Below are 25,129 nucleotides of genomic sequence, written 5' to 3' on the forward strand. Positions count from 1 at the left end.
GTTATGGGCACAGAAGGACACTGCCTAAAACCACCATTGGACTACCCACACAGTAGTCTGAAACCATTGGGAATGGCAATGCTGATTGCCAAAAGCAAACCCATAACTGTTGGGAATTCATTTTCTTAAATCCCAAAAATGGGTGCAGTACCAGTACTCACCACTATCCAAAAGCCGGCATTTTAAAACAACACCAGATTTTACTTTTTGTAGAAAACTGAATAAATGAACCCAAAGCAAGCCAAAGAAAGACATTTTAAGAGGTGGATCCAATGTAAAGTTATATTCTGAAGTGACTTGAAGGTTTAGAACAAGACTGGTTGAGCTGTGGATTTCAGCAGTTTAAGTAAATTTGGACTGAAAGACACTACAAATCTAAATGTTTAAAAGAAATGAGTGACCTACTTTGAGTGTCACATAGGTTGCAATTGTTTAAATGTCATAGTTTTAAACTTAGAATCAGCATTCTAGCTGCATATGTAAAAATGTTTAGTTTTATTTGAATGCAGGAACTGGGGAACAAAAAGTGACATTTTATCTGAAACTTGGCTTAAGGAACTGGATTCTGCCCACCAACTACCCCCATCAGGAGTGAAACTTGAGTCACAGCTGTGTTCCCAGGCCTAGCTGCCCTTTTGCTGCTCACACCAAAAGGGATATGACACTTCCCTGATTGAATTACCTGGGCTCTGCAGGAAATTGAACAAAGCCCTGTCCTGACTCAGGCAAATGTTTTATTGGCGGGAGTCGTAAATGGAGCTTCCTCTTGGCAGAAGCTGAGAGGGGCAGGGTCTCTGAGCTTGGCAGAAACTGGAAAGACTGGTTTCTGTACCATGTGACCTGAAAAGACACACCTCTATAGCCAGAATATGGTTTTAGAAAAAGATGAATAACTCATAGAGCGGACATGTGAAAATTGTATAAATGACACCATAATTCTTGTGATTTTTCTGCCCACATTTTAAGAGGTTTTTAGAACCGGTGGCATGTTCAGGGGTGTTTTAGCGGAAAAGAGGATATTACTCAAAATGTGTGCATGTGAAAAATCTGACACTTCATCAACTATTGTCCATACTCCTTGCGCACATGTGTGTAAATTTGGGTCAATGTCCGAAATTGCAAAATCAGTTAAAAAGTGAAATATGTGCCATTTCTGAATGCAAGCCCCCAGGAAGAGCAAAGTTTGGACAGGGTATATCTCCTGTGATATGTGATGTGTGCATGTAATTTTAAACCAATGTTTACCTGTGCAAATATGTCTTTTGTTATCAAATATAGAATGTGTGCAATTTGACAGGGGAGTGTCCTCTCTGCAAGGCTGTAAAATGACATCACTCTGACACAACTTAGCTCCCCCAATCAAATGAGAAATGGAAGTTTGACCAATTAGAAGCTGAGAGAGAGGTAGGGTTAGTGATGCTAGAACACACCCACATTCTAAACACATAAAAGCAGACAGACAGGACAGATAGGGACCTTCAAATCCATTTGCAGCGGGACGCTCTGCTGGAAAATCCATACTTTACCTCCATCAATTTCCAGAGAAAGCTGTGCAGAAAGATCCAGACTTTAAATCCCTCAATCCTCAGAATCCAGAGAGAGAGCAGACCCAGATCACTGTGAAGTGCAGAGACCACAGTCCCGTCTAAAACCTGACCAGATCCATGGCGAGGCCCATTTCACTCAAGAATATAGTGTGAGTACCTAGAAAACTGTGCAGAACCAATCTCCTAGTTAAAATAATATAATTCAATCTAGTTTAATCTAAGTAGAACTGTCTCCTAACTGTCACCTGTCATTTGCAAAGCTGTCACCTGTCATTTTCTAGTTGCAAGCTGCACTTGTCTTTTTGAACTTTAAAATTTCAAATCTGAAAAACGACCTTTATTTAATCGCTCATATCTCCGCAACCGTTTGTGCTAGAGACTTGCAGTAACTTTCACCTGGAAGCTGAGATCCTAGGCTTTCTTAGGACCAACGATAGTGATAGTCCTTGTAGTTCCTCTGTAATCGCACCAGACGCATTCGCGAATTTTACCGCGATTTGCAAATTTCTCCACGTGTAAAAAAGATAGCTGCTTGCCTTCCATTTGCCAGAAATTTGTTTAACCTGCTAATCATCCCTGAATCATTGCTAGTGTGAGCCTGGACTAATATTAACTAGATACCACTCACCCTGAACCTCTACAGGGAATTAAAAGCATTTTAGCATATTTTTCACTCCATTGCCAGCACATATAGAAGCATTTTGGGTTGTGTTTTAAACTTCTGTTGTCTAAGCTTGCTGGGGTGAACTGAATCACATTTGATTGCATTTCTGAGAACTGTGTGCTTTTCCTTCCATTTCCTTGCATTGCATAAAAGGGGGGGGGTGAATTGCCAGAGAAAAGTGATTACATTGTTTTGTTGAAATCATATTGAGTATTTTCTGTACTGCATTTCATTCAACATTGCATCCATCTGAAATCTATAAAGCATTCTCTACCACATTATTCTTCTGTCCCTATTTACCAGTGTGCTACCTTATCCATTTCATGTCAACTCCTTAGTGATTATAAAGAAGTGTGCTAGTGCCAGATTCTCCGTTGTTAATCTTTATCATATCAGATTAAGTGTGATATTCAATTATTAATTTATTATAAAGTGTGATATATATATCTATATTGTGTAAAGTCTCAAATAAACCTTTTAACTTGCAAAACAGAACTACTTCTTGGCTCAGTGGGGTCAGGGGGATTCCAACAGAGGGGTGTTATATAGGGGTAGTCATCCAGAACGCATGAACTGGACATAAAGATATATCAATAAGGGTTTCATTCAGTATTATAGACTAGGCGTTGACTTAGCTGCCGTGCTGAATTGAATCCTCTTACATTGCACAGTTGACAGTTGTGTCATCAGCATACTGGTGGATCCTGATCTGGAAGTTGTCCAAGAAATCCCCCAGTGGCTCTATGTAGATATTGTAGATGGAAGAGGTGAGGATGGAGCCGTAAGGGCCTCTACAGGACAACCACCATTGACTTATCATTAACTTATGGATGCACAACTGAAGAACAAACAGAATTGTAGATGCTGTAGGGAAACCGGTTTGGGACTCCCAAGACACAGAAGGAGGAAACAGACTCAGGAACTGCAATGAGAAGAACAACAAGATTTAAGAGGCGTCCTCCTAGAAATGTCCTGTCCTTCTTTTCTTTTTGAAAAAAGTTCAACCAGACCTACAAAATATAAGAATTACCTTAGGTATGTCCTATGCCACCTACCTCCTTTTGCTTGCAACCCCTTGTCTAAAATCACTTGTTAATGGCACAGTAGTACTGGATAGGACTTTCCCTGGTTCTCAGAGTAGTTCAAAGGGGCTTGCTTGGGCCTCTACTTCCAGGCGCTCAGCACCCAGGTGTAGGCATGCCAGTCCAACTTGGGGTAAATATTGCAAAACAAAAGAAATAATGGCTGTTAGGTTTTAATTACATCTTAACTTCCTTCAACCTTCCAGATCATCGTCCTTCAGTCTGCCAAGCCATTACAGAAAGGGGGAAGACCAAGTGCAGATAAGGCTTTGTCCTACCCCAGAAGGGGTGGTCCAGCTCAAACTGTTTGGACACATTCCTTCTGTATGAGACCGCAAGCAAGCTCTGATATATTTCGCCATCATAAGTTAGGTGCAGCTTGGGTCTCTAGCCCCAGCAAGCTCGAGACCCAGGTCTGGGCACACCCGTCCAACTTAGCGTGACTAGTAATTAAACAAGCAATGGCTTAAAGGATTTGAATCAATTTGAACCTCTGACATCGCTCTGGGCAACTTTCCAGACCACCATTCTTCAACCTGCCAAGCCATTACAGAAAAGGGAAGGACCATATGCAAAACAGGCTTGGACACACCCAATAAGGGTCAGTCCATCCCAAACTGCTTGGTTACATCTCTTTTTGTACGAGACTGCAAGTATCCCGAAACATGTTTCACAAGGGTATCAGGTTACACTGTATTGATTATCCCTATTAAGTGGAAACATATATGAGGTTGTCTGAATCCTTGACAGCTGTCTGTTCTGGGTTGAAACATGTTATGTATAAATAGCCATACCCTATTATAGACAGGCATGTTCCTGGAGCAAAGTCTTGACATTTGAGGTAATGTGCTTACCTGCAATGCATTTCCCATTAGGCTCTGAACTGGAGGTGTACTTCAAGCGATAGCTACTTGGTGGTGCAGTGCAGTGTGGTCTGAAATGGGTACACACATATTATAGGGCGGTGGTCGCCATCCTATAGTTAAGGTGAGTGACTAGATTGCATCGCTAATAAATTCTGACTTGCAGAACGGATTTGGATGATATTTTCCATACAAGAAGTGTGTCACAGACCCCACCAGATTGGAAATATTGGGAAAGATTATTTAAGAAATGAAAAAGTTATTAAGAACGCAAGAAAATGCTGTTATCAGCCTACTCCCATTCATTTTTACATAGAGAAGAAGTCAACATGTTTTCAAGATGTAGCACAAAAACTGCTGGACAGTATTGGATCAAATGAAAAACAACTTGGGCATGAAGTGTTGATTCTATTTTCGGGACAGGTTTGGGCTAAATCTGTCCAGGTGTTTAAAAAATATTCTACAGTCGACGGGGTGTCCGCTGCTCCCAAACAAATAGTTATATTTCCCATTGGGGCTTTGCAGCATAGATGCTGATAGGCTTTTCAGAAATGAAAATACAGCCATTTTCCCCCAAAATGCTATTGCTAATAACTTTTGACTTGCTGGATGGATATGGATAACATTTGTAAAACAATCGTTTGTGAAGGGCCACCCCAAAAAGAAAACAAAACACTGCAGTTTTCAGCCCATTCATTTTCCCCATAAAGAAAAAGGAGCCATTTTTGAACAGCTGTAGTGCGAAAACAGCTCGACAGATTTGGAACCAATAAGAAACAACTTGGGTTCAAATCGTTGGCGTAATTTCCTTGACTAGTTTGGGGTAACTCCATCGAGTAGTTTTTAAAATATTTGACTGAGAATGGGGTGCCCACTGCTCCTTAAAACCTTTATATCGGTCTTGGTGCTTTGCAGCTGAGCAGCTGAAATAGGCTAATAACGTTTGGCTTGCTGGATGGATTTGGATGACATTTTCTAAACAAAAAAATTGTGAAGGCCCCCCACAAACTGGACATTTGTTAAAAAATGTCATTAAGAAAACATAAAAAACGCTGTTTCCAGCCTACTCTCATTCATTTTGCCATAGAGAAAAAGTACAGTTTTTTAACAGCCGTAGCGCAAAAATCACTGAGCAGATTTTCACCAAATAAGAAACAATTTGGGCACAAAACATTGACTTAATTTCCTTGACTGTTTTGGGGTAAAATAAATTAAGTAGTTTTTAAAGTATTCTACAGAGACATGGGGGTGACCCCTCTTCTTTAAAACTTTTATAAATATTGTCCGTGGTGCTTTGCAGCTGAGAGAATTTTCAGAACTGAAAAGCCACCATTTCTTTTTGCTTGATGCAAGTGATTCCCCAGGTTAAGCCACAAATGAAAGCAATCACAACTTTATTTGGAGGAGGAAAAAGGATGCAATCAAACTTTGGAATAGCCTCCCCCATGACCTGCTCTCGACATCAGAAAGAGAAACAAAACTCTTCTGTTTGTGTAGTCACTCCTAGGGGAATACTGATTGTTTTGAATGACAGCGCTTAGATGGCCTGGCCATTGGCACTATAAAAATACCAATACCAATAGCAATAGCAATCACATCAGGCTAGAGGTTGGAAGTTTGAAAGAAGACACCATGTGAAGTTGGGGATTTGGGGTGTGTTGGCGACCGAGTAACGGGTAGAAAACGTTCGGTTTATATGTGGAAGGCCATGTGAATCTCACGAGATTACAGAGCCAATGCTGCAGGAAGCGCTCAAAAAACAATGTGCGTCACACAAAGCAATGATTGATGGGGGTAATTGGGAGAGGGTTAGGCGGGGAAAAAGCAATTGAGTGGAGTGAGAGGACCTGGAAAAGGATGTGGAAGACTTTTTTAATTCGGGGCAGTTGTTCCTGTTATCCCAGGAATCGGCAACCCAATGGTCTACTGTAGGAATTTCTGTTATTGGAAAAAATTTACTGTGAAATGATCGCAGGAATAAGGAATTTGAACAAAAAACATCCGCAGTGCCTACATCTGCTGGGCAGCGGGTAATGGGAGGGAGGATAGTGCAGGGGCAACACGTTATTCTTGGAAGCAAGACCACACTGCGCATCACAGGTTACAATCCCAATACCGCACTTAGAAACCTCTTGCTGGTATTAAGCACATTATAAATGAACACTACAGTGCAATTAAATGGGCGTTTGGTAACAAATGGTGTGACATGGCCAGTTGGTGTGACATGGCCAGTGACTATGTCTTGTGGGCCAAAGAAATATATTGGTACAACACTTAGGCCATAACTAGTGAGGCCTCAAGAAATTATGCAATATGTTCGCGCATGGCTACTGTCCATGGTTGAAGGACATTGCTAGCCGCCCCAAATAAAAACTATTGGTACAATATGAACAGTGGGATGGCAGAATGCCATGGCTTGGGCACCCTGAGGAAACTATGAAATAACAACGTAACCCCAGAAATTCAGCACTCGCATCTCAATCAAGTCCACCTTGGAGAAGAAAATGCGTCGCACAAACGAAACAGTGATACAGGTTAATGGCCAGGACAGATCCAGGGTGGACAAAAAAGCAACTGAGGGTTGTGGGGGGGCCATAGAAAGAGGAGGGTGGCACTTGGTGAGTGCCTGTGAGGACAGGGAAGACTTTGATTTTTGAAGATTCTCAGGGGAATACTGGCAGAATGGGTAGTCGAATGCCACTGTATGTGTAGTTTGTTGCCATTATCATGGGAATATTGAGGGCAATCACATCCCCTAGGCATGGGTAATGGGTCTCTGTACTGAAGCACATGGCTAGTGGGTCCTGAAGAAACCTATTGATGTAATATGTACAGTGTCCACGGCCTATGGCCATGTTTAGTAGACCCCAAAGAATTGATAGTATAACAAAACCCTTGAAATTTAATAAAACAACTTTTGTTAGGAGAGAGTTAAGGTGATCAGATTTAACGTGAAAAATGCATAGCAACAATACCTTTGAAATTCAGTGAAAAAAACCTTGGTTATGAGAGAGGTGATCAGATTTAACACAACAAGATCCCTGACATGCAGCAATCGCATTTCGAGCAAGTCCACCTTAACTATGCGCCCCCTGTTGCACAGCGTGTGACCACAAAGAGGACATCACAGATGACATTATATGATATGATATGGCATTTATAACGCGCTATAAACAAATATTTCAAGGTGTGATGAGGCAATGGAGGGGAAACAGAGGGAGGACAAAGACAACGATCTTACTAGGCCTAGTGAAATTGAGATCAGGCAAGTGCAGGGGTGATGGGATGGGAAAAGTGCCGGGGGGAGGTGGGCAAGTGCCGGACATGGGATCAAAACAAATAGTACGGCCAACAGGTGGCAAGTGCGAGTGTTAAATGTGCAGACAACAGGTATCTAATAAGTGCAGGTAAGTGGACTGTAGGGTTACAGACACAGACCACAAGTGCAGGGGTTGCCAGGAGGAAGTGCAGGCGTGCAACTGGGTGAGCAGGGACCTGGGCCCGAGTTCAGAGGGTAGCCAGGTGACCAGTGTAGTATCAGACAGGAGATCAGCAGGGGAGAGAGGAAGAGAGAAGGCAGAAGCAAAGAGGAAAGTCTTGAGGTGCTTCCGGAAACGGAGATGGTTCTGCTCAAATTTCAGAGAGGCAGAGAGGCTATTCCAGAGGGAGGCACCAGCCGAAGAAAGAGATCTGCCCCCAACTTGTTGGTTGGAGAAGCAACTGACCCTCAAGGAGTTGGAGGTGGAGGAGTGATGAGCCCAAGTAGGACGATATTTCTGAAGAGAGAGTTGGAGGTATTTCGGTCTCAGGTCCAAGAAGGCCTCGTGGACAATGCAGTGGGTCTTGAACTTGATCCTTGCAGCCACAGGGTGCCAATTGAGAGATTTCAGGGCTGGAGTGATACGATCCCTAGGCTTGAGGCCAAGGACAAGTCTTGCAGTCCTGTTCTGGATGAGTTGTAGAGGGCGGAGAGTAGAAACAGGGAGATTTAGAAAGAGGTTGTTGCAGTAGTCCAGCCTAGAGAGAACTAGAGCTCCGGAGAAAGTGAGCTTCTGTGGGAAGGTGAGGAAAGGAAGAATACCTCTGAGGAGGTGCAGCTAGTAGTTTGACTTCTTAGAGATGTCAGAGATGTGAGGAGAGAAGGAGAGAGTGGAGTAGAAGATGACCCTGAGGTTCTTACCCTCGCAGGTGGGAGCAGGAAGAGGGCCAAGAATGGCCAGCCAGAGAGTGACAGGAAAGGAAGAGGCAGGTGTTTCGATAAGGAGGATCTCCATCTTACTGCCATTAAGGCAGAGATCATTGGTGGCACACCACTCTTGGATTGCAGACAGACTATCCATGATGAGAGAGGTAGAAGAGGCGGCAGAGGGGAGTCTTCTGCATAGCACTGAAAGTTGGAGCAAAGAGCGGCAATGCGGCGGGCGAGAGTTGTCAGGTATTGGTTGAACAGCCAGGGAGAGAGGTTAGACCCCTGGGGAACACCACAGGTAAAGATAGAGATAGAGGAGAGGAAGGACGCAAGTTGGACCTGGGAGGGTCAGTCAGAGAGGAAGGAGGTCAGCCAAGCCAGGGCCTGATCAGTGATACCCAGGTTATCACGGAGACTGTGGAGCAGGATGGCATGGTTGACCGTGTCAAAGGCAGAAAAGAGATCAAGTAGGATGAGGACACAGGGGGTGTTGGAATCAAGGTTAGAGAGCAGGTCATCACGGATGTTCAGAAGAGCAGTTTCCATGGTTCTGGCAGCTCTGAAGCCAGACTGGTGGTCGTGGAGACAACCAACAGATACAGAGTGAAGATTGAGCTGGGAGCTTTTTCAGGAGTTGGCCTAGGAAAGGACTGATGGAGGTAGGGCGATAGTTAGCCGGGCAGGAAGGGTCAGCAGAGGGTTTCTTAAGAAGAGGGTGCAAAAGGAATGCTTAAGGGGGAGACAAAGACTCCAGTGCCGAAGGAGTGGTTGTGGAAATCAGCCAGAGCAGGAGCCAGGGTGTCAATGTGGTCCTTGATGGTTTTGGAGGAACAGGGGTGAACCTGTTTTGACAAAACTTTCTTTTTTTTATTTATTTGATACAGCTGAAATAAATCAACTTTTCAAAATTACATAATTATACAAAATAAAACTATGAACATTTCAAATTTCACATTGGAGCAAAAGGGGACAAAAGAAAGACACTGGAGCAACTTAAAAATCACGTAGAGAACACAAAAACACGTATACATGCCTAGATCTTTTGAGGAAACCAGGTAACATTATTTAAGTAAAATTCCCATGTAAACAAGATAACACACATAGGTACATAGACATAAAATTGTGACACTAAGTAATTTAAAAATATATTTCCGTAGGTAAAATGGTTTCCAAGAAATGTACCAAGGACTTCATGACCGTAAATCTAGGACTTTTAACTAAAATGCTCCATGTCTCACCTTCATCCCATGCCAAATGCAGGTTCATTAAATTAGTGAATTGTTTAGTGCGTATGGCCTTTAAGTATGGACATGTTACTATCAGATGTTGCAACGTTTCTATTGCAATAGAAGATTCACAAAATCGACAACATTTTTGATCAGCAGGAATGATTTTTCGCCTCACCAGTACTTCCCGTGTGGGCCACAAGTTCATCCTTACTCGTAAGAACTGATTCCTTATTTTTGCCAAAGGACATTTCACAAGATAGCCGGCAGCTTGTCCCAACCGTTTAATACCAAAAGTTTTTATATTAAAGTCTCTATATTTCAAACAAATATCATAGTTTTGAATCCAAACCCATTGACAATATTTAACTTTGGCTCTTGATGGATTTTCAATTAAATACTGTAAGGAAATATCAGCTTCCAATAGAGTATTCAAAACTGAACTTCGCCATTTCGAGGGGAAGGTCAGAGAGGAGGAAGACAAATATCTGGCAACCGTGCTCAATATGTTATTATAAGTGACACCAAGCAAAGAAAGAGCACATGCTCCATTTGACCCTGCTGGATAATGGTTTTATACCCAGTTCAAAACGCAGGATAGGCATGGGCAAACAGTTTGGCAAGTGGAGTACCTTTCTCCAAAAGGCCGCCTGCAATTTGTCCCAAGCCTGATCATTGGAGTTCAGTTTTGATTCGGCGTTATATGTGAGAATGGGGATGACTTTTTGCTCGTAAAACAATAGCAGGTGCTTTAACGAAAATTTGCCATACTTGTAGACAAGAATTTTAGCCTGTGATGTAAGAGACAAAAGTTTTGCTCGCAACATGTTCGAGTATCTGGAGTCACCCACACTATTTTGGATAAATAATCCCAAATATTTGTATTCCAGAACTATGTCCATTGGTTTTTGTTGTAGGTACCAAACAGTATTTCGTAGGTTTGCTCTCCCCGGGGGTCTACAGACCATATCCTGCGATTTTTCAAGATTTACAATCAATTGGTTCTCCAGAGTATATTTGGATAAGGCAGATAATAGATTCTGGAGACCCATTGGCGTTTGGGAAATTAATACAAGATCGTCAGCGTAAAGAAACCACGGGATACGCTGGCCACCTAGTTCAGGGGCATCCGAGAGTATTCGAAGAAAGGAATGACCCATGTCAAAAATAAACAGATTGAACAGAATTGACGCCAATATACACCCCTGCTTTAAACCCAGAAAAGTAGCAAAAGATGCAGAAAGATGGCCTTCAATGGAGAGCCTTACACGCATGGAGGTCTCAGTATATAGCTGCATGATAATTGACAACAAGGAAGAGGGACATCCAAGAGCGTTTAACTTGTGGAATAATAACTTACGATTTATAGAGTCAAACGCTGAACGAAAATCAATAAAAGCAAAATATAAAGATTGTTTTCTAATAGCGTATTTAGACTTAAACATGTTTATTGTAATCATATTGGGTAGAGTGCCTAGGCCACTGACAAAGCCTGATTGCAGGGAATCTACAAGACTTTCATAGATCGGACTAGTCTAGAAACCTCGCCTGAGAAGAACAGGGGAAAGGCAGAGAAGGAGGGAGGAGAGGTGGCCGAAGAAGGGCCAGAGGAAGAGTAGAGAGTAGAGGGATGAGGGGGAGAGGAAGAGAGAGAGGACAGGATATCCTGAGTTTTGGAGATGAAATAAGAAGCCAGGGCCGTGCAGAGGGCCTGGGAGGGGATAGGAGAGGTAGATACTGCAGCAGGATTGGCCAGCTCCTTGCAGATTTTAAAGAGTTCATCCGAGTTGTTAGATGCTGCAGATACACGGGCTTGTATGTGGTCTCTCTTCTTGGTGTAGATGGAGAGCCGGTATTGCCTTTGGAGCAGGCAGCAGGACAGTTTTTCAGAGGATGTCGCGGTAGCACGCCATTTCCTCTCAGTCACCCTGCACTTGCGTTTAAGGGTGACGAGGTCTGAGTCGTACCAAGAGTTTCACTTGGCTTTGGGCTTCAAACAGATCCTCATAACAGGGGCAAGAATATTGTGAGTATCAGATATAGCAGAGTGGAACATGGAAAGGGCTGCGTCAGGGTGTGAGTCAGCCAAGGGGGAATGAGGGAGTGAGAAAGTGGCAGTGAAAGCCTCAACTGACACACGCTTCATGGGTCGGATAACCAAGAAGGTGGGTGGCATTACTGGAATTGGCATGGCCTGAGGGGTATAGAGGGTGAGATGGGAGGAAAAGAGAAAGTTATCACTCCGGAGAGAGGAGTAGTAAGATGGATCAATAGGGGAAGGTTTGAGGATATCAGAACATCCAGAGTGTGCCCTGCAGAGTGAGTCGGGCCAAAGGGGAGAATAGAGAGTGGGAGAGAGTCGCAGAGGTTACAAAAGAGTCCAGTGGGAGGACAGGAAGCATCCAGGTGGATGTTGAAGTCTCCAAGAAGGAGGAGTTCAGTGGTTGAGACCAGGAGGGAAGAGGAGAGGTGGTCTGACCAGCTGGCCGAGAGATGGTAGCCAAAGTAAGGGAATGGCTAGGTGAGAGAGCGCCTGCAGACGAGGAATTCAAAAGAGGAGTAGGCCTGTGTAGGAATGACAGAGGCAGAGATCCACTCAGGAAGGATCAGAGCTGCACACCCTCCGGAGCGGTTGGATCTGGGCATGGAGAGGTTCTTGTAGCCATCAGGGAGGAGAGTGTCAAAGCTCGTGACAGAGCTGGCTGTGAACCATGTCTCGGTGAGACCGAGGACATTGAGGTCAGGTTCCTCCAGGAGGCGGCAAATGTCAGAGAAGTGTTTGACAGCTGAGCGAGAGTTGAGAGTGGCAATATTGAGAAGGTTGCCATCCTTGAAAGACTTCCGGGGAGGGGTACAAATCAGTTGTTCGCCCTGCGGAGTTGTAGAAACAGCCCGAGGGGGGGCAGAAGAGGAAGGAGAGGGCAAGGTAGCCAAGGAGGAGAAGGTTGGCCTGAGGGCCTTGGACCAAGACGGTAACATTCAAGTAAACATTAATGATGACGTTAGAGGAGTGGAAGGAGGCCAAGAGGGCCTCCCACTGGGTGCCACCATTAATGGGAGAGGAAGAGAAGGGAGAGAGCACAGAGACCATATGTACAGTCCACAGGTCTGGCGAGGGAACGACAAAGAAGATGTCGGTGAAGGTTTGCCTGGAGGAGGCACTGGTATAGGTGTCAGCGATAGGGAGGCCTGATCCATAGTAGCCAGTTGTTGCCACTATGATGGTAGGTGCATTATCAATGGTCTAGTGTGCTGGTGGATGCACATCTGTGACGCAGTTTCATCTGTGAAGGCGAGTAGCCGCAGTTATTCCTTCAATACCTGAGAGTATGGGAAAGCTCTGTGTTGCAAACTCTGTCGCTGGCCCTACTACAACTCCCAAATGCCCCTTACTGTCCTCTTGCACCCGCCACCTCTTGCCTAATGGAATTTGCTTCTTTTCTGTCCTGCAAATGGCATTTTTCTGCCTTTTCTTTTTCTGATAACCAAGGATATACCCTCAGTTATCTGTCGCATTGAGAAAAAAAAGGATGATGTCTTTTCCATTTCTGAAAAGCCTCATGCTGTAATGCATCATGGGGATATAGCTATATTTTGGGAGAAGAGGGCAATCCCTTCTCTGTCAAATATTTAAAAAACTACTGAACAGAATAGCCCTAAACCACAAAAGGATTGCGAGTCAATGCTTTGTGTCCAAGTTGTTTCGGGCCTGGTCCAAATCCATCAAGCAGTTTGGGCTGTGCAGTGGAGCAAACATTGCCAAACAATTTCATTGTGTTCTTTTTGTAGGATATATAACCTCAACACAAATTAAATTAAATCAGTTAAGAATATGTGATGCTTTTTGTTTTAATTTGTTGTGGGCAGATTGTATGAAGGAAGATTTCATGCCGAAATTTTGGGATCACAAAGATGTATATTAACATTTGAAGGGCTGGCTGGATTTCTAAAGTGCCAAGAGAATGATGGCATAGACAATGTTGCCATACTAGATTGGTAAATGAAGGCTAACATAGCTTGATGGAGCAGGATGTTTATAATCTAACATAACTTTATGAAAGCAAAAAAATAATGTTTGGTTCTTATTTGCCCTATGTTCATTATGCTTGTTCTCTTGGGGCCACTACTGCAGATCCCGAACACTGAGGAAGGCTTGCTGTTTGTGAATGGCATTGTGAAGACCCATGTTTACATTTGTGCCTGGTGGCTAAGTCTCTGCGTCCCCATTGTGCGGATCTTTCACCCGGATTACATCAAATGTGTGCTCCAAGCCCCAGGTAGGCGTGTCACAATTCTCTGTTTTTCTTTCTTCTTCTATGTCTCTCTTTTTCGTTTTTGCACTGTCTGTATCCCTCTTCTTTCTCTGTCACTATCCGTACATAACTTTTCAGTGAAAAAACATTAGTTGAAGCGAAGGTAAGGTGCTGGAGTAACACAGAAAAAAGTCACAGAAATGTGTCTGTTGTTGCAAGCTATGCCTCCTCAACTCTGAGCCCCTGATTGCACAGCCACTGGTTTGTTATTATCAATTGAATAAACAAAAAGACAGTCCGATATTTACTTAGGTGTCACTAAACACTCTTCCCACAACAAAAAGTGGTATCAATTATCACAAAATTTTATTAAGATTCTAAATTTCATAAAACAATCATAAAAATGATCATCGTACATAAAACATATACATTATGCTTAAAACCACACAAGTAGAAATACCATAAGTACGGCAAGTTTTCAGATGTTCTATAAGGATCTTACATTGTGTGTACAACTCACACTCTGATTCCTATGTCACACTACTAATGGCCTATTTCCTATTGGTATAATACAAACAACCCGACTTGTACAAGTTTCTGTCCTTAAGATACAGTGATGTAGGACATTCTTCAGGGGAAATTGTCTTGTGCCGCAATTTTAAAATTCTTCTTTCTTAGGGGAGAACTCTGTTGGTCAAAAAGTGAACACCCTATTAGTATCTAGTCATTGAGTATCAATCTCTATTTACATAAAACATGTATACCCTCACCCCTCCAAGGGTAAAGAGTATGTCTTAAATTACATACCTCTCTGCTCAATCATGAATCTTGGGCTTTCTCAGTTAAATATTGTAGATTCCCGATTTCTTCAGGTATTCTAGCGCTTCCTTATCTCTCCCTTCTCTCTAGTAGTGTGTAAATAGGGCAAAAAGATATGGGATTTAACACAACCTCCCATATATGTCAACTTCCTAGGCTAAAAAATAGGTTCAAAGTCTTACCTATATCAAAGCAGGGTTATGCTACAGTATGGCTGAACATCTTGATCCCAAGTGTTCTGTAAGGATTCCTCCTATATACTGGTGAGTACCAGACTCCACTCCCCTTATATGGCCAAGTTCCTGTAAGAGATAGATCCCCATTCAGATTTCTATAGTCCTTATAGTTCTACAAATGTCACCTCCACCATGGAGTTTTTCATGGATTTATTCATCCAAATTCTGCCCTCACTTACTTGAACATCCTTTCTCTTTACCACCAACCCGTAGAAGCACCAATCCTGTGTTCCTGCTAGGATCTGGCGCCCCGCGATTTTCGCGGGTAAAAACGGCTTGAAAACGTGACGTCATGACATCATCGCGCACCAAAACGTTTTTTTATTTTTTTATTTTTTTTATTGACGTGACTTAGGGCACACAAATACCCACCCTTTGGGACAACTTCTCAAATTTCATATCTAAACTTCTATTTCCAGGTGGAAGTCAACAAGGCCACGGAGAGTCTGAATCAACACCAGATAGCAGAACAAAGATACAAATACCACACAATCAGTCTCCATGTCGAAAACAAAAAGGGAACTGTGTCTTCAGCTGTACAACATAGCGCTATTCTCATAGATATTAATTTGTAACACATCAACTTAACATTTCATTGTGCGGGAGACAGGTCATAAAAACCCTGGCGGGTCCCCCGATGTCATGTGCCAAACTTCAAGGTGTCAAAAACTCATAACACTCTTCCCATTCACAATATCTTGTAATACATCAACTTTACATTTCATTGTACGCAAATCATGGGTAAAAAGACCCCAGATGGGTATCGCAACTTAAATCCTCATCACCAAGGGGTGTCAGAAATTCCAGATCTAGTTATTATACTAATATGAATATGAATTCATAGATATTCTACTAGATTGAAGAACCCCATTGTCCATATTCTCTATTTACCTAATTAGGCATTATGCCATTCGACTCCTTCATTCAAACCCCTAATGTGACTTTTGGACAAAAAAATAAGTTTTTGTTCTAGATGTAATAATTTTCTGTTGATAGCCATCTGTGACTGTCCCTTGACTTGTTTCAAAATACACCACTCGAAATCGTTACATGAATGTTCCATTTCTATAAAATGTTTGACCATAGGCGCTTGTTCCACCTTATTCCTGATACAGCTCCTATGTTCAATCATTCTAGTTCTGCATTTCCTATTAGTTTTACCAATGTAGATCAGTTTACATGGACATACAATCAAATAAATCACATTGTTAGTATTGCAATTGGTATGTTCATTAATGTTCCACATCCTGTCCAGTCCCAGATCTACATTTACTGTTTTTCTTGTTTGAGTACACATAGAACAATTACCGCATGGAAAATGTCCAACAACAGGGGGTAAACCCCATAGATTTGTTTGTTGCAAAGGTCTCTTTTTGGTACTCACATCATTTCTCATTATCAAATTTCGTACGGTGGTGCTTTTCTTAAAAGCTACAATGGGTTTGCCAACTTCCTTGGTCATGATCTTGTTCCAATTTCTTGTCACAATACCCTTAATTTTATATGACAGATTGCTGAACGTATTGACAAATACTAAAGGGTTCTCCTTTGTTTTTCTTTCTCTTTGAATTTGCTGGTCAAGGAGGGATTCACGATTATTATTAAAGGCCCTCTTGGCTGCTTTTTTTACCAGAGAGGCCGGGTATCCCCGATGTACCAGCTTGGTAATCAGATTGTTTGCTCCATTCTCGTATGATTCATTAGTGCTGCTATTTTTCTTTAACCGCAAAAATTGGCCAAATGGGAGGTTATTCTTCACATGTTGAGCATGATGACTCTTGAAATGTAATAAGGCATTCTTATCAGTTGTTTTAGTATATGGTCGAACTAAAAGTAATCCATTCTGGTGGTATATACTGATATCTAAATAATTCATTCCTTGTTACTTATATTACTAGTGAATTTAAGATATCTATTTTGTAGATTGAGCCATTGTAAAAATTGGTCTGCTTTCTCTTCGTTCCCTTTCCAAATGACGAAAACATCATCTATATAACGTAACCAACAGATGATGTTATTCTGAAAAGGATTACGTTCATTATAAACTACCGTTTCTTCAAACATGTTGACATACAGATTGGTGACATTTGGGGCCATGGCTGAGCCCATTGCTGTCCCTTCAATCTGTTTGTAGAACTGTCCCATGAATTGGAAGAAATTTTTAGTGAGGGCCATCTCTGTGCACCATTTTATGAAAGAACTGGCTACCGGGTGCCCATCATCTCTTTTCAATAAAGTTTCCTCCACTACCTCCAAAGTTGCCAACTGGGGTATGTTGGTGTATATTGCTTGAATATCTAAGCACATGAGTAAATTAACCGTGGGGTCAAATGTGTTGCCCTCTATTCTGTTGATAGCATCAGTGGTGTCCTTAATATAGCTTCTCATAATAGGAATGAAGGGTCTCAAATAGAAATCTACAAATTTAGAAAGTGGTTCCAAAAGGGAACTCACTCCCGAAACAATAGGTCTCCCCGGCGGGTTCTCTAAACTCTTGTGAATCTTAGGTAATGTGTAAAAAATGGGTACCCGCCCGTTCTCTCTTGTCAAATATTCACCCTCTTGTTTACTAATCATCTGTTCATCCACTGCCTTATGTACCTTGTCTCGAATGATATTTAAGAGGTCATTACTGGGATCTCTATCTATTTTAAGGTAATGATTCTCGTCAGATAACAGTTTCTCACATTCCTGAATACAATCATTCCTATTCATTATGACAATAGCGCCTCCTTTGTCTGCTTGGCGAATAATAATCTTATCATTTGCCCCCAAGTTCTTCAAAATCTTCTGCTCTGCTATACTTAAATTAGAATGGTGAGGAATACCCTTAGTTTCCAACTTAGTTACCTCTTCCAAAACCTTTTTTTCAAAAACCTTACATTCAGCTGATTGTGCACTGCTAGGTGCACAGAAACGGAGGGATTTCTCAAACCACTGCAATTATCACTTTTATCAAAGGCGTTATCCATAAAGAATTCTTTAAGGTGAACTTTCCGCATGAACTGATTGAATTCAATCCTAAATTCAAAAGGATTATGAAACTTGGTGAGTACAAAGTTCAAACCCTTACTGAGTACTTCTTCCTTTTTAGTGATATGAGTATCTGAAAGGTTCACTACCAACCCCTGTAACTCCTTGTTTGCATCCGTTCTGGTTCCCACTGTCTCTGATCTCCTCCTCTTCCTAAAAAAGACTGCCTTTGGTTATTCCCCCTCTGGCTGTTGTTCCTTGTACCTCTTCCTCTACCTCTAAAGGGACGGCCTCCACCCCTATTGTTGGGAATATCTGTATCGCCGGATTCGTCATAGTCCGAGGAGCCACCTCCACTCGAACTATACGATGTATTCCCGAACCGTACTCTCCGATTCTGTTTAGTATTGGGTCCGGGCTCTCCAAATTTATAGTCTTTGTTAGTATAACGAAAAGCTTTTTCGTGAGAGAAATTAAGAATATCCTTCTTCATTCTTTTAATTCTTTCAGAGACAGTTTCATTCTTGAATTCTTGCATCTCTTTAAGATGCTTATCTAAGCCTTTTTTAAAAGCTTCCACATCAAATTTACTCTTGATTTTTTCTTCTAAGTCCTTCAGATCTACTTCGATTTTTTTAGCTGTTTCTTGTGCTGTTTCGATAATTAATATTAGCCAATCCCGGCCACATTTATTGGAAATATAGCTCCATTTTAATTTGAACTCTGGGTTGTCTAAAAATAATCTGGGTTCATTTCTTACAGTAAGACCTTGAGGTAAAGCCTGGTTTTTGACATCCTCTAGCATAATGATGGCATGTAATTCTGTACGGATGAGTCTCTTCCTCATCTGGACCAATTCATCCCATTGGTCATCTTTATCGAATGCTTCTAAATCTTTATTGAGACCTCCTATTGGTAAAGATTCTATTAACTTTCGAACATACTCATCATCATAAGCTAAACATTTCTCGGATTCCATCATGAGAACCCTTTAGCTCGTCTCTATATACACTACGTGAAATCGGGGAGAGTCAAGGACAAATTTGTGTCACTTGTCACGTTAACCTCCGAGACCCTATTGGTCTCCAACAACTCTATTCTCAAAACAGTACTGAATCACAGGTAGGGATAAAACAGACCTCTTGCTCTGTGCGCATACACTTGAATAAACAAAAAGACAGTCCGATATTTACTTAGGTGTCACTAAACACTCTTCCCACAACAAAAAGTGGTATCAATTATCACAAAATTTTATTAAGATTCTAAATTTCATAAAACAATCATAAAAATGATCATCGTACATAAAACATATACATTATGCTTAAAACCACACAAGTAGAAATACCATAAGTACGGCAAGTTTTCAGATGTTCTATAAGGATCTTACATTGTGTGTACAACTCACACTCTGATTCCGATGTCACACTACTAATGGCCTATTTCCTATTGGTATAATACAAACAACCCGACTTGTACAAGTTTCTGTCCTTAAGATACAGTGATGTAGTTGTTATTATCAATGACATCACTTGAAACTAGAGCACACTTATGGCATCACAGACAACAACAAACATGTAACCATATTTCCTCCAGATTGACCTTTACATGTCATTTTACCATGTCGCCTGGTAGAGGTCTACTTTCTTGGTTGAATGCATAGTTGGCTTGTTGTGAAATGAAATCAAATAGTTTTGGAAGTCTCTTCCCTTCCATTTACATTACTGTCTCTGGACTATGGCCAACTCAGAATTTCACTACACACATCTTCTATTCCATTCATCACCGCGCTTAACATGATTTTGGTGTGGACTTCTTAACATTTGACTGCATCCATACAGATTACTTTTAGACATATCCAGAAGGGCAATTTACTTTTTTACAGGGCTGTATCCTGACTATCTTAAAACAAGCATTGTAAAAAACAAAACAAGTTACAACAGACTGTTTTTTGAATTTTTTGTCCAATGACCTCCTTGCCTTTTTGGGGAAAATTCTTATAAAAAGTGGGTTCAGATCAACTGAATGACTGTATAAACAGTCATAATCTGGATTCTGTCCTGGTTGTAGTGTAGAAACTGCCACTTTACTCATTCTAGATGATGCCTTTAGGATTCCGGGTGCCAGGGGCTCTTGTCTGCTTGATTTGTCTGTGGAATTTGACATGATTGACCATGGGTACTTTTTGAAATTGTTTTGCAAAGGATAGGAATACAAGGGTTGATTTTAGATTGGTTTTGTTATTTTCTTCCTGGCCATGAACAGATAGTCGTCACCATGGGGCAGGTGCAATCTGATCCCTTACCTGGCCATTTGGAGTATTCCAGGGGCAAGCAAGCCTGTTTCATCTTCTTTTTAATTTGTACATGGGCCTCTTAGGGGATTTGACTGTGAATCTTGAAGTTTGCATGTGCCAATATGGTGATGATACAGAATTTTACATCAACATTTCTCCTGAATGTGGTGTGATGTGCCTTCGCAATTCACGATACAAAAGTTTGGATGGCTCAATTTTTTCTTTCTTTACTCTCACATACTTCTCCAAAAATGTCAGGGGCTCCTTTTGAATGTTCTTGTTCGGCAAAATGTTTTATTTAAGACTCTCGACTAACGCTAATTCCTCATTTTAATTTACTGGTTAAAACTGCTAATGGCCATCTTTTTTCTCTAAGATCTATGATACCTTCTGTTTCTATTAGGCACATTTGCTTTTTAGTGCAACACATGCTTTTATCTAGAATTGATTTTGATAATTTACTTTGAGAAGGTCTTCCTCAATCGTCACTGTTTCCACTGAGAGCGGTCTTCTTTGCTGCTGTCGGTTGTATAAAAGGAGCCAGAAAATTTGATAAAATTACCCAAACTCTTTAAAAGTCTCCATCGGCTTCTGCTTGAGTTCTGATTTTCTTTTAAACTATTTATATTGTTTACAAAGCCATCTATCTCCAGATCCTTCTTAGTTGGCTGACAGGTAGTTGGGAATCTCTACGCCTTGAAGTCCCTAGGTCTGAGAGTTCAGCTTCAATCAAAAGATCCTTCTCTGGTGCTGTTGTTGCTTGCAGGAATGGTCTTCCACCTAAAATATGCCGGATACCACATTACTTGACATTTCAAAAAGGCTTAAAATCTTGGCACCGGAATGCTGCTCTTTAATTTTTCTGCTTTCCTGTTTATATTCTGTTGTCTTGACGATTGACTTGTTTTATTTCCACTGTTGGTTTTTAAATGTCTTATATTTTGTAGATGTTCACATTGTACAGTGCTCTGATGCACTCGCTGACTTGTTTGTGCTATATAAAAATGTTTAAGTGAATGCACAAAATAGATAAATACTTTGAGTGTTCAAATTAGTAGACATGGCATTCATGCAAAAGATACCAATTTAAGGGCCGAGAATTTCAAATTATACAAATACGCTGAAAAATCATTTTCTTAGAAAAACTCATCCATTGCTAGCTGACTCACGACTTGCAGAATATTATGGTTAAAAAGTGACATGATTTTGTAATCTGAATTATTAGACGTGAATCTAAATTCTGCTTCAATTTGTAGTATAGTGGTTTTTATTTAACTATGACATATTTTGCACTTTTACTACTTACCAGTCATCAATTAAGTCATAACTGATGGCACACGTAATGTCATCAGTGTGCTCTAGTTTCTAGTGATGTATTTCTTCAATGATGCAATAGGTATTTTCAGAAATTATGTTATACGTGATGTTATGTAATCAGTGATGTCATATGTGATGTCCTCAGTGTGCTCATGGGTTGTGATACGGGGCTTGAAGTTAATGAGGTGCAGCTTCCAACAACTGCTGAATTTCTGGTGTTTTGTTGAGGTAACACATCACTTTAATGGCCTTTCATCTAAATATTTTTCACTGAATTTCAAAGGTTTTGGTGCATTGAAATTAGGTACCCTCCCACATCGTTGACACTTTCACTGCATTTGGTAAAACAGCCATTTTGTTTCCTTTTTAGCTGCATTTTATTTAGTGTGGGGCCGGTTTAGGGATTAAAAACATATATTTTTTATGTTGTGGGGGGCGGCAGGGCTCAAGTCGAGGGTACACGCAGGGGGACGGAGTCCACCCACTTTATTCAGTGGGGGGACTCAGTCCCCTCTAGCTAAAAGAGAAACATTGGATGTCCTCTTTGAATTTATGAATTCAAGCCACCCTCAGGGATGAAACTGCAGTCATCAGGTTTGTAGGCCGGACACTTCACCACTGCACTATATAACCTGATGAAAAATGACAAACTAAAGGTGAAATATCCAATTTCGGTACTGCAAGTCCCAGGGAAAACAATTGTATTGGTTCTTGAAGTTTAAAACATGCACACCGTTTAACGTCTTCAAAAACACTATTAGACGAAAATATCCTGTCTTGGTTTTGTGTTTGTGTTGATTTTATGGAAAGCAAACGCCATTTGTCCTATTCAATTTGGGTGGTTATGCAAAGCCAATTTAATGAAATGTACATATTTCGCTTTGATATGCAAATTTCTGGCAACGTCACATCCCATTGCGTTTGTTGATGAGTCCCCCACTTTAATTTTTAGGACTTGACCCCTGGGGGGCAGAGAAGGGTGGTGGGGTGTTAGACGTGCACAAGGGGATTGACCCGATAAATGCAGCAAAAAGACACCTGTAACGAGATGGCTAGATCCTGAAATGATTCCACTTCATTGTTTCTTAACTAAATAGTTTTTCTTGAATTTCATTTGTTTTTGTATGCTATTTCTCCCACCAGCACTACAGATGTTGTATTTGCTATCATCACGGAAGATATCTGCTGCCATCATTGTACTCTTAAACTGTTCAACAGAGATGTAAAGTTGAACATGCTTACCTTGCCAAAGCACAGAATCTGGGAGTTTTGAAATCCAGATTCACCTGGAAGAGAAATAATTGAGTTTTCTATACACCAACAAAACACAGTGGCACAAGAGAGAGCAGGGAAATTAAGATTGGATACGCAGGAGCTAAAAGCAGCTCCTGAGTATTGTGGTGACAAGGAATGAAAAGAGTGACCAAGTGGTGCCATGGTGATTGCTACAGACTTTTATTCAAAGAAAAGATTAACCTATATGTCCTTAACTCTAATGGGGATTTCCCTACCTGAACGAAAGAAACTTGGGTGCTCGTCAGGAAGTTGGTGAAAGTCCAAATCAAAAGTCCAAAAGCTCCTACGTGCCTAGTCACTGATTTACCTAAAAGATGATTTCTTGAAAATCACCCCCACTTGACTTCAAGACGAACTGGTCTGCCACTTTCTGCACCCACCTCTTTCTTCAATCTCTCACTAACATCATATTAAAAGAAAATCAGTCAGATAGCTGCAGGAATCCCATCCCATATTTACCACTGGCACTTCTGTCTTTCTTACAATTGTATGAATTTAAGGAATGCTACATTGATACAACTGCACCCTCATACAAGTCACCCCTCCCTCTATATACACCTAGACATTCCCAGGAGACACCTACATTAGATGGTAGCTGTGTCCGTATTTGGTACCTATCCTCACACACATAACACAATCTTACCTGCTTTTATCATAATTCCAGCAATGCCACTCTAAGGAAACATGTGCATGATGGCTGCATTCATATATGCCAGTACTCTGATGAGAGAATAAGACTGTTATTCACTATGGCCATAATGCCAGCAATTCCACTACATGGAAACGTGTCAATGGTGGCTGTATTCATATATGCCTATATCTGTATATAAGATTGCATTCTTCATTGCCAATTTAAATAATTTTCATTCTGGTGGTGCCTCCAATATATGTCGCCATTTCCACCTCAATCATGTTTATGATACTGGTGTCAATAATATATAGTTTAGTTTATTTATTTGTAATGCGCACCAAACCCGAGGGTAGGAGGGCGCAGGAGCAGCAAGGTTATTCAAAGCTTAGATACACTTCACATAGCATTGCATTGCAGTAGTTACAGTAATTACAATCGGGTAGAAAACAGTTACAGCAATCATGATAAAGACAAGGAAGTATGCAGGTTAGAAGTGTATATATATTTACAAGGTGGGTATGCAGGTTTACGAGTAAACTTATTTACAAGGTGTGTACCGGGTCTGGGTAGGATGGGATTAGCGATCATTGTTCTTTATCCAGTGTATGTAGTTGCGCCTAAAGTGTGAGTAGGTTTGGGGTGTCCTTAGTGGGGATGGTAGGGAGTTCCAGTGCTGGGCTGCTTTCACTTGGAAGCTGTTGCCCCCCATTTTGGTGCGTTTGAATCTGGGACAGTGAGTAGATTAGCGTTGGAGGTTCTGGTAGGTCTGTTGGACGAGTATTTGCTTATTCTGTTGACTAAGTAGCTGGGGGCGGCGTTGTTGAGGCACTTGTGTGTAAGTGAGACTACTTTGAGCATGATTTTGTCTGTAGTTTTGAGCCAGTTATGGGCTCTCCTAGTGTTGGAGATGTGTTCTTTCTTAGGGATGCTGAGCGCTGCTCTGAGAGCGTTATTTTGCAGCATCTGTATTTTGTTGATAACCTGTTTGCTAGCTCCTACGTAGAGGGCATTGCAGTAGTCCAGTTTTGATAGTATAAGGGCTCTGGCTAATGTAATGCAGCTCTGGGTGGATAAGAAAGGTTTGGCTGCTCTTATGAGCTTACATGTGTAAGCCGTGGAGGAGACCAAGGAGCTAATCTGATTATGGAAAGAGAGGGAGGAGTCAATGTATATTCCCAAGGTTTTCACTTCCTTGGCTACTTTAATTAGGTTCCCGTCTATTCTGAAGCTGGTGTAATTGTGGTCTAGTTTGGCTAGGTTTGCAGTGGATCCAAGTATGATGAGTTCAGTCTTGTCATCATTCAGGCATATACTGTGTGATGCCATCCATGCCTGGATGATGAGGTACACCCTGTTCACCAAGGCCAAATCATGTTTGTAGTCTCCCGTCAACGGGATGAGGATCTGTCAGCAATGCCATTTTAAAACACTTAATGGCACTGGTGCCCACCATATCTGTCAGCATTCCCAATTTAAAATGTTTTCATAACTTTCATGACTATATGTCAGCAATGCCACTTTAAATCTGTTACATTACAGTGGTGCATCGAATATATATCACGTCAGTCATGCTACTTTAAAATAACCCATGATGCTGGCGACCTGAATATTTGTTCAAATTATCTCTTTATAACACATTTGTGAAACTGGTGCCCCCACAATATGTCAGCATTGTCAATATAAAACTATAAATCATGTTCAAGATGCTGGTGCCAGAAATATATGTCTGCCTTGCCAATT

The 25,129-nt window shown here is 41.3% G+C and overlaps 1 protein-coding gene across 1 annotated transcript in view; it reads left to right on the top strand.

The window, feature by feature from the left end:
• The window catches only part of LOC138447639 (ultra-long-chain fatty acid omega-hydroxylase-like), a 368,008-nt gene that overhangs the window by 133,149 nt on the left and 209,730 nt on the right, over positions 1 to 25,129 (top strand). Inside the window, exon 3 of the mRNA XM_069603846.1 lies at positions 13,704 to 13,848. Coding sequence (XP_069459947.1) covers positions 13,704 to 13,848 — 145 coding nt within the window. The remainder of the gene's footprint in view (positions 1 to 13,703; positions 13,849 to 25,129) is intronic.

This window comes from Ambystoma mexicanum, chromosome 3q (assembly GCF_040938575.1).
Source record: "Ambystoma mexicanum isolate Mex_15411 chromosome 3q, UKY_AmexF1_1, whole genome shotgun sequence".
NCBI lineage: Eukaryota > Metazoa > Chordata > Amphibia > Caudata > Ambystomatidae > Ambystoma > Ambystoma mexicanum.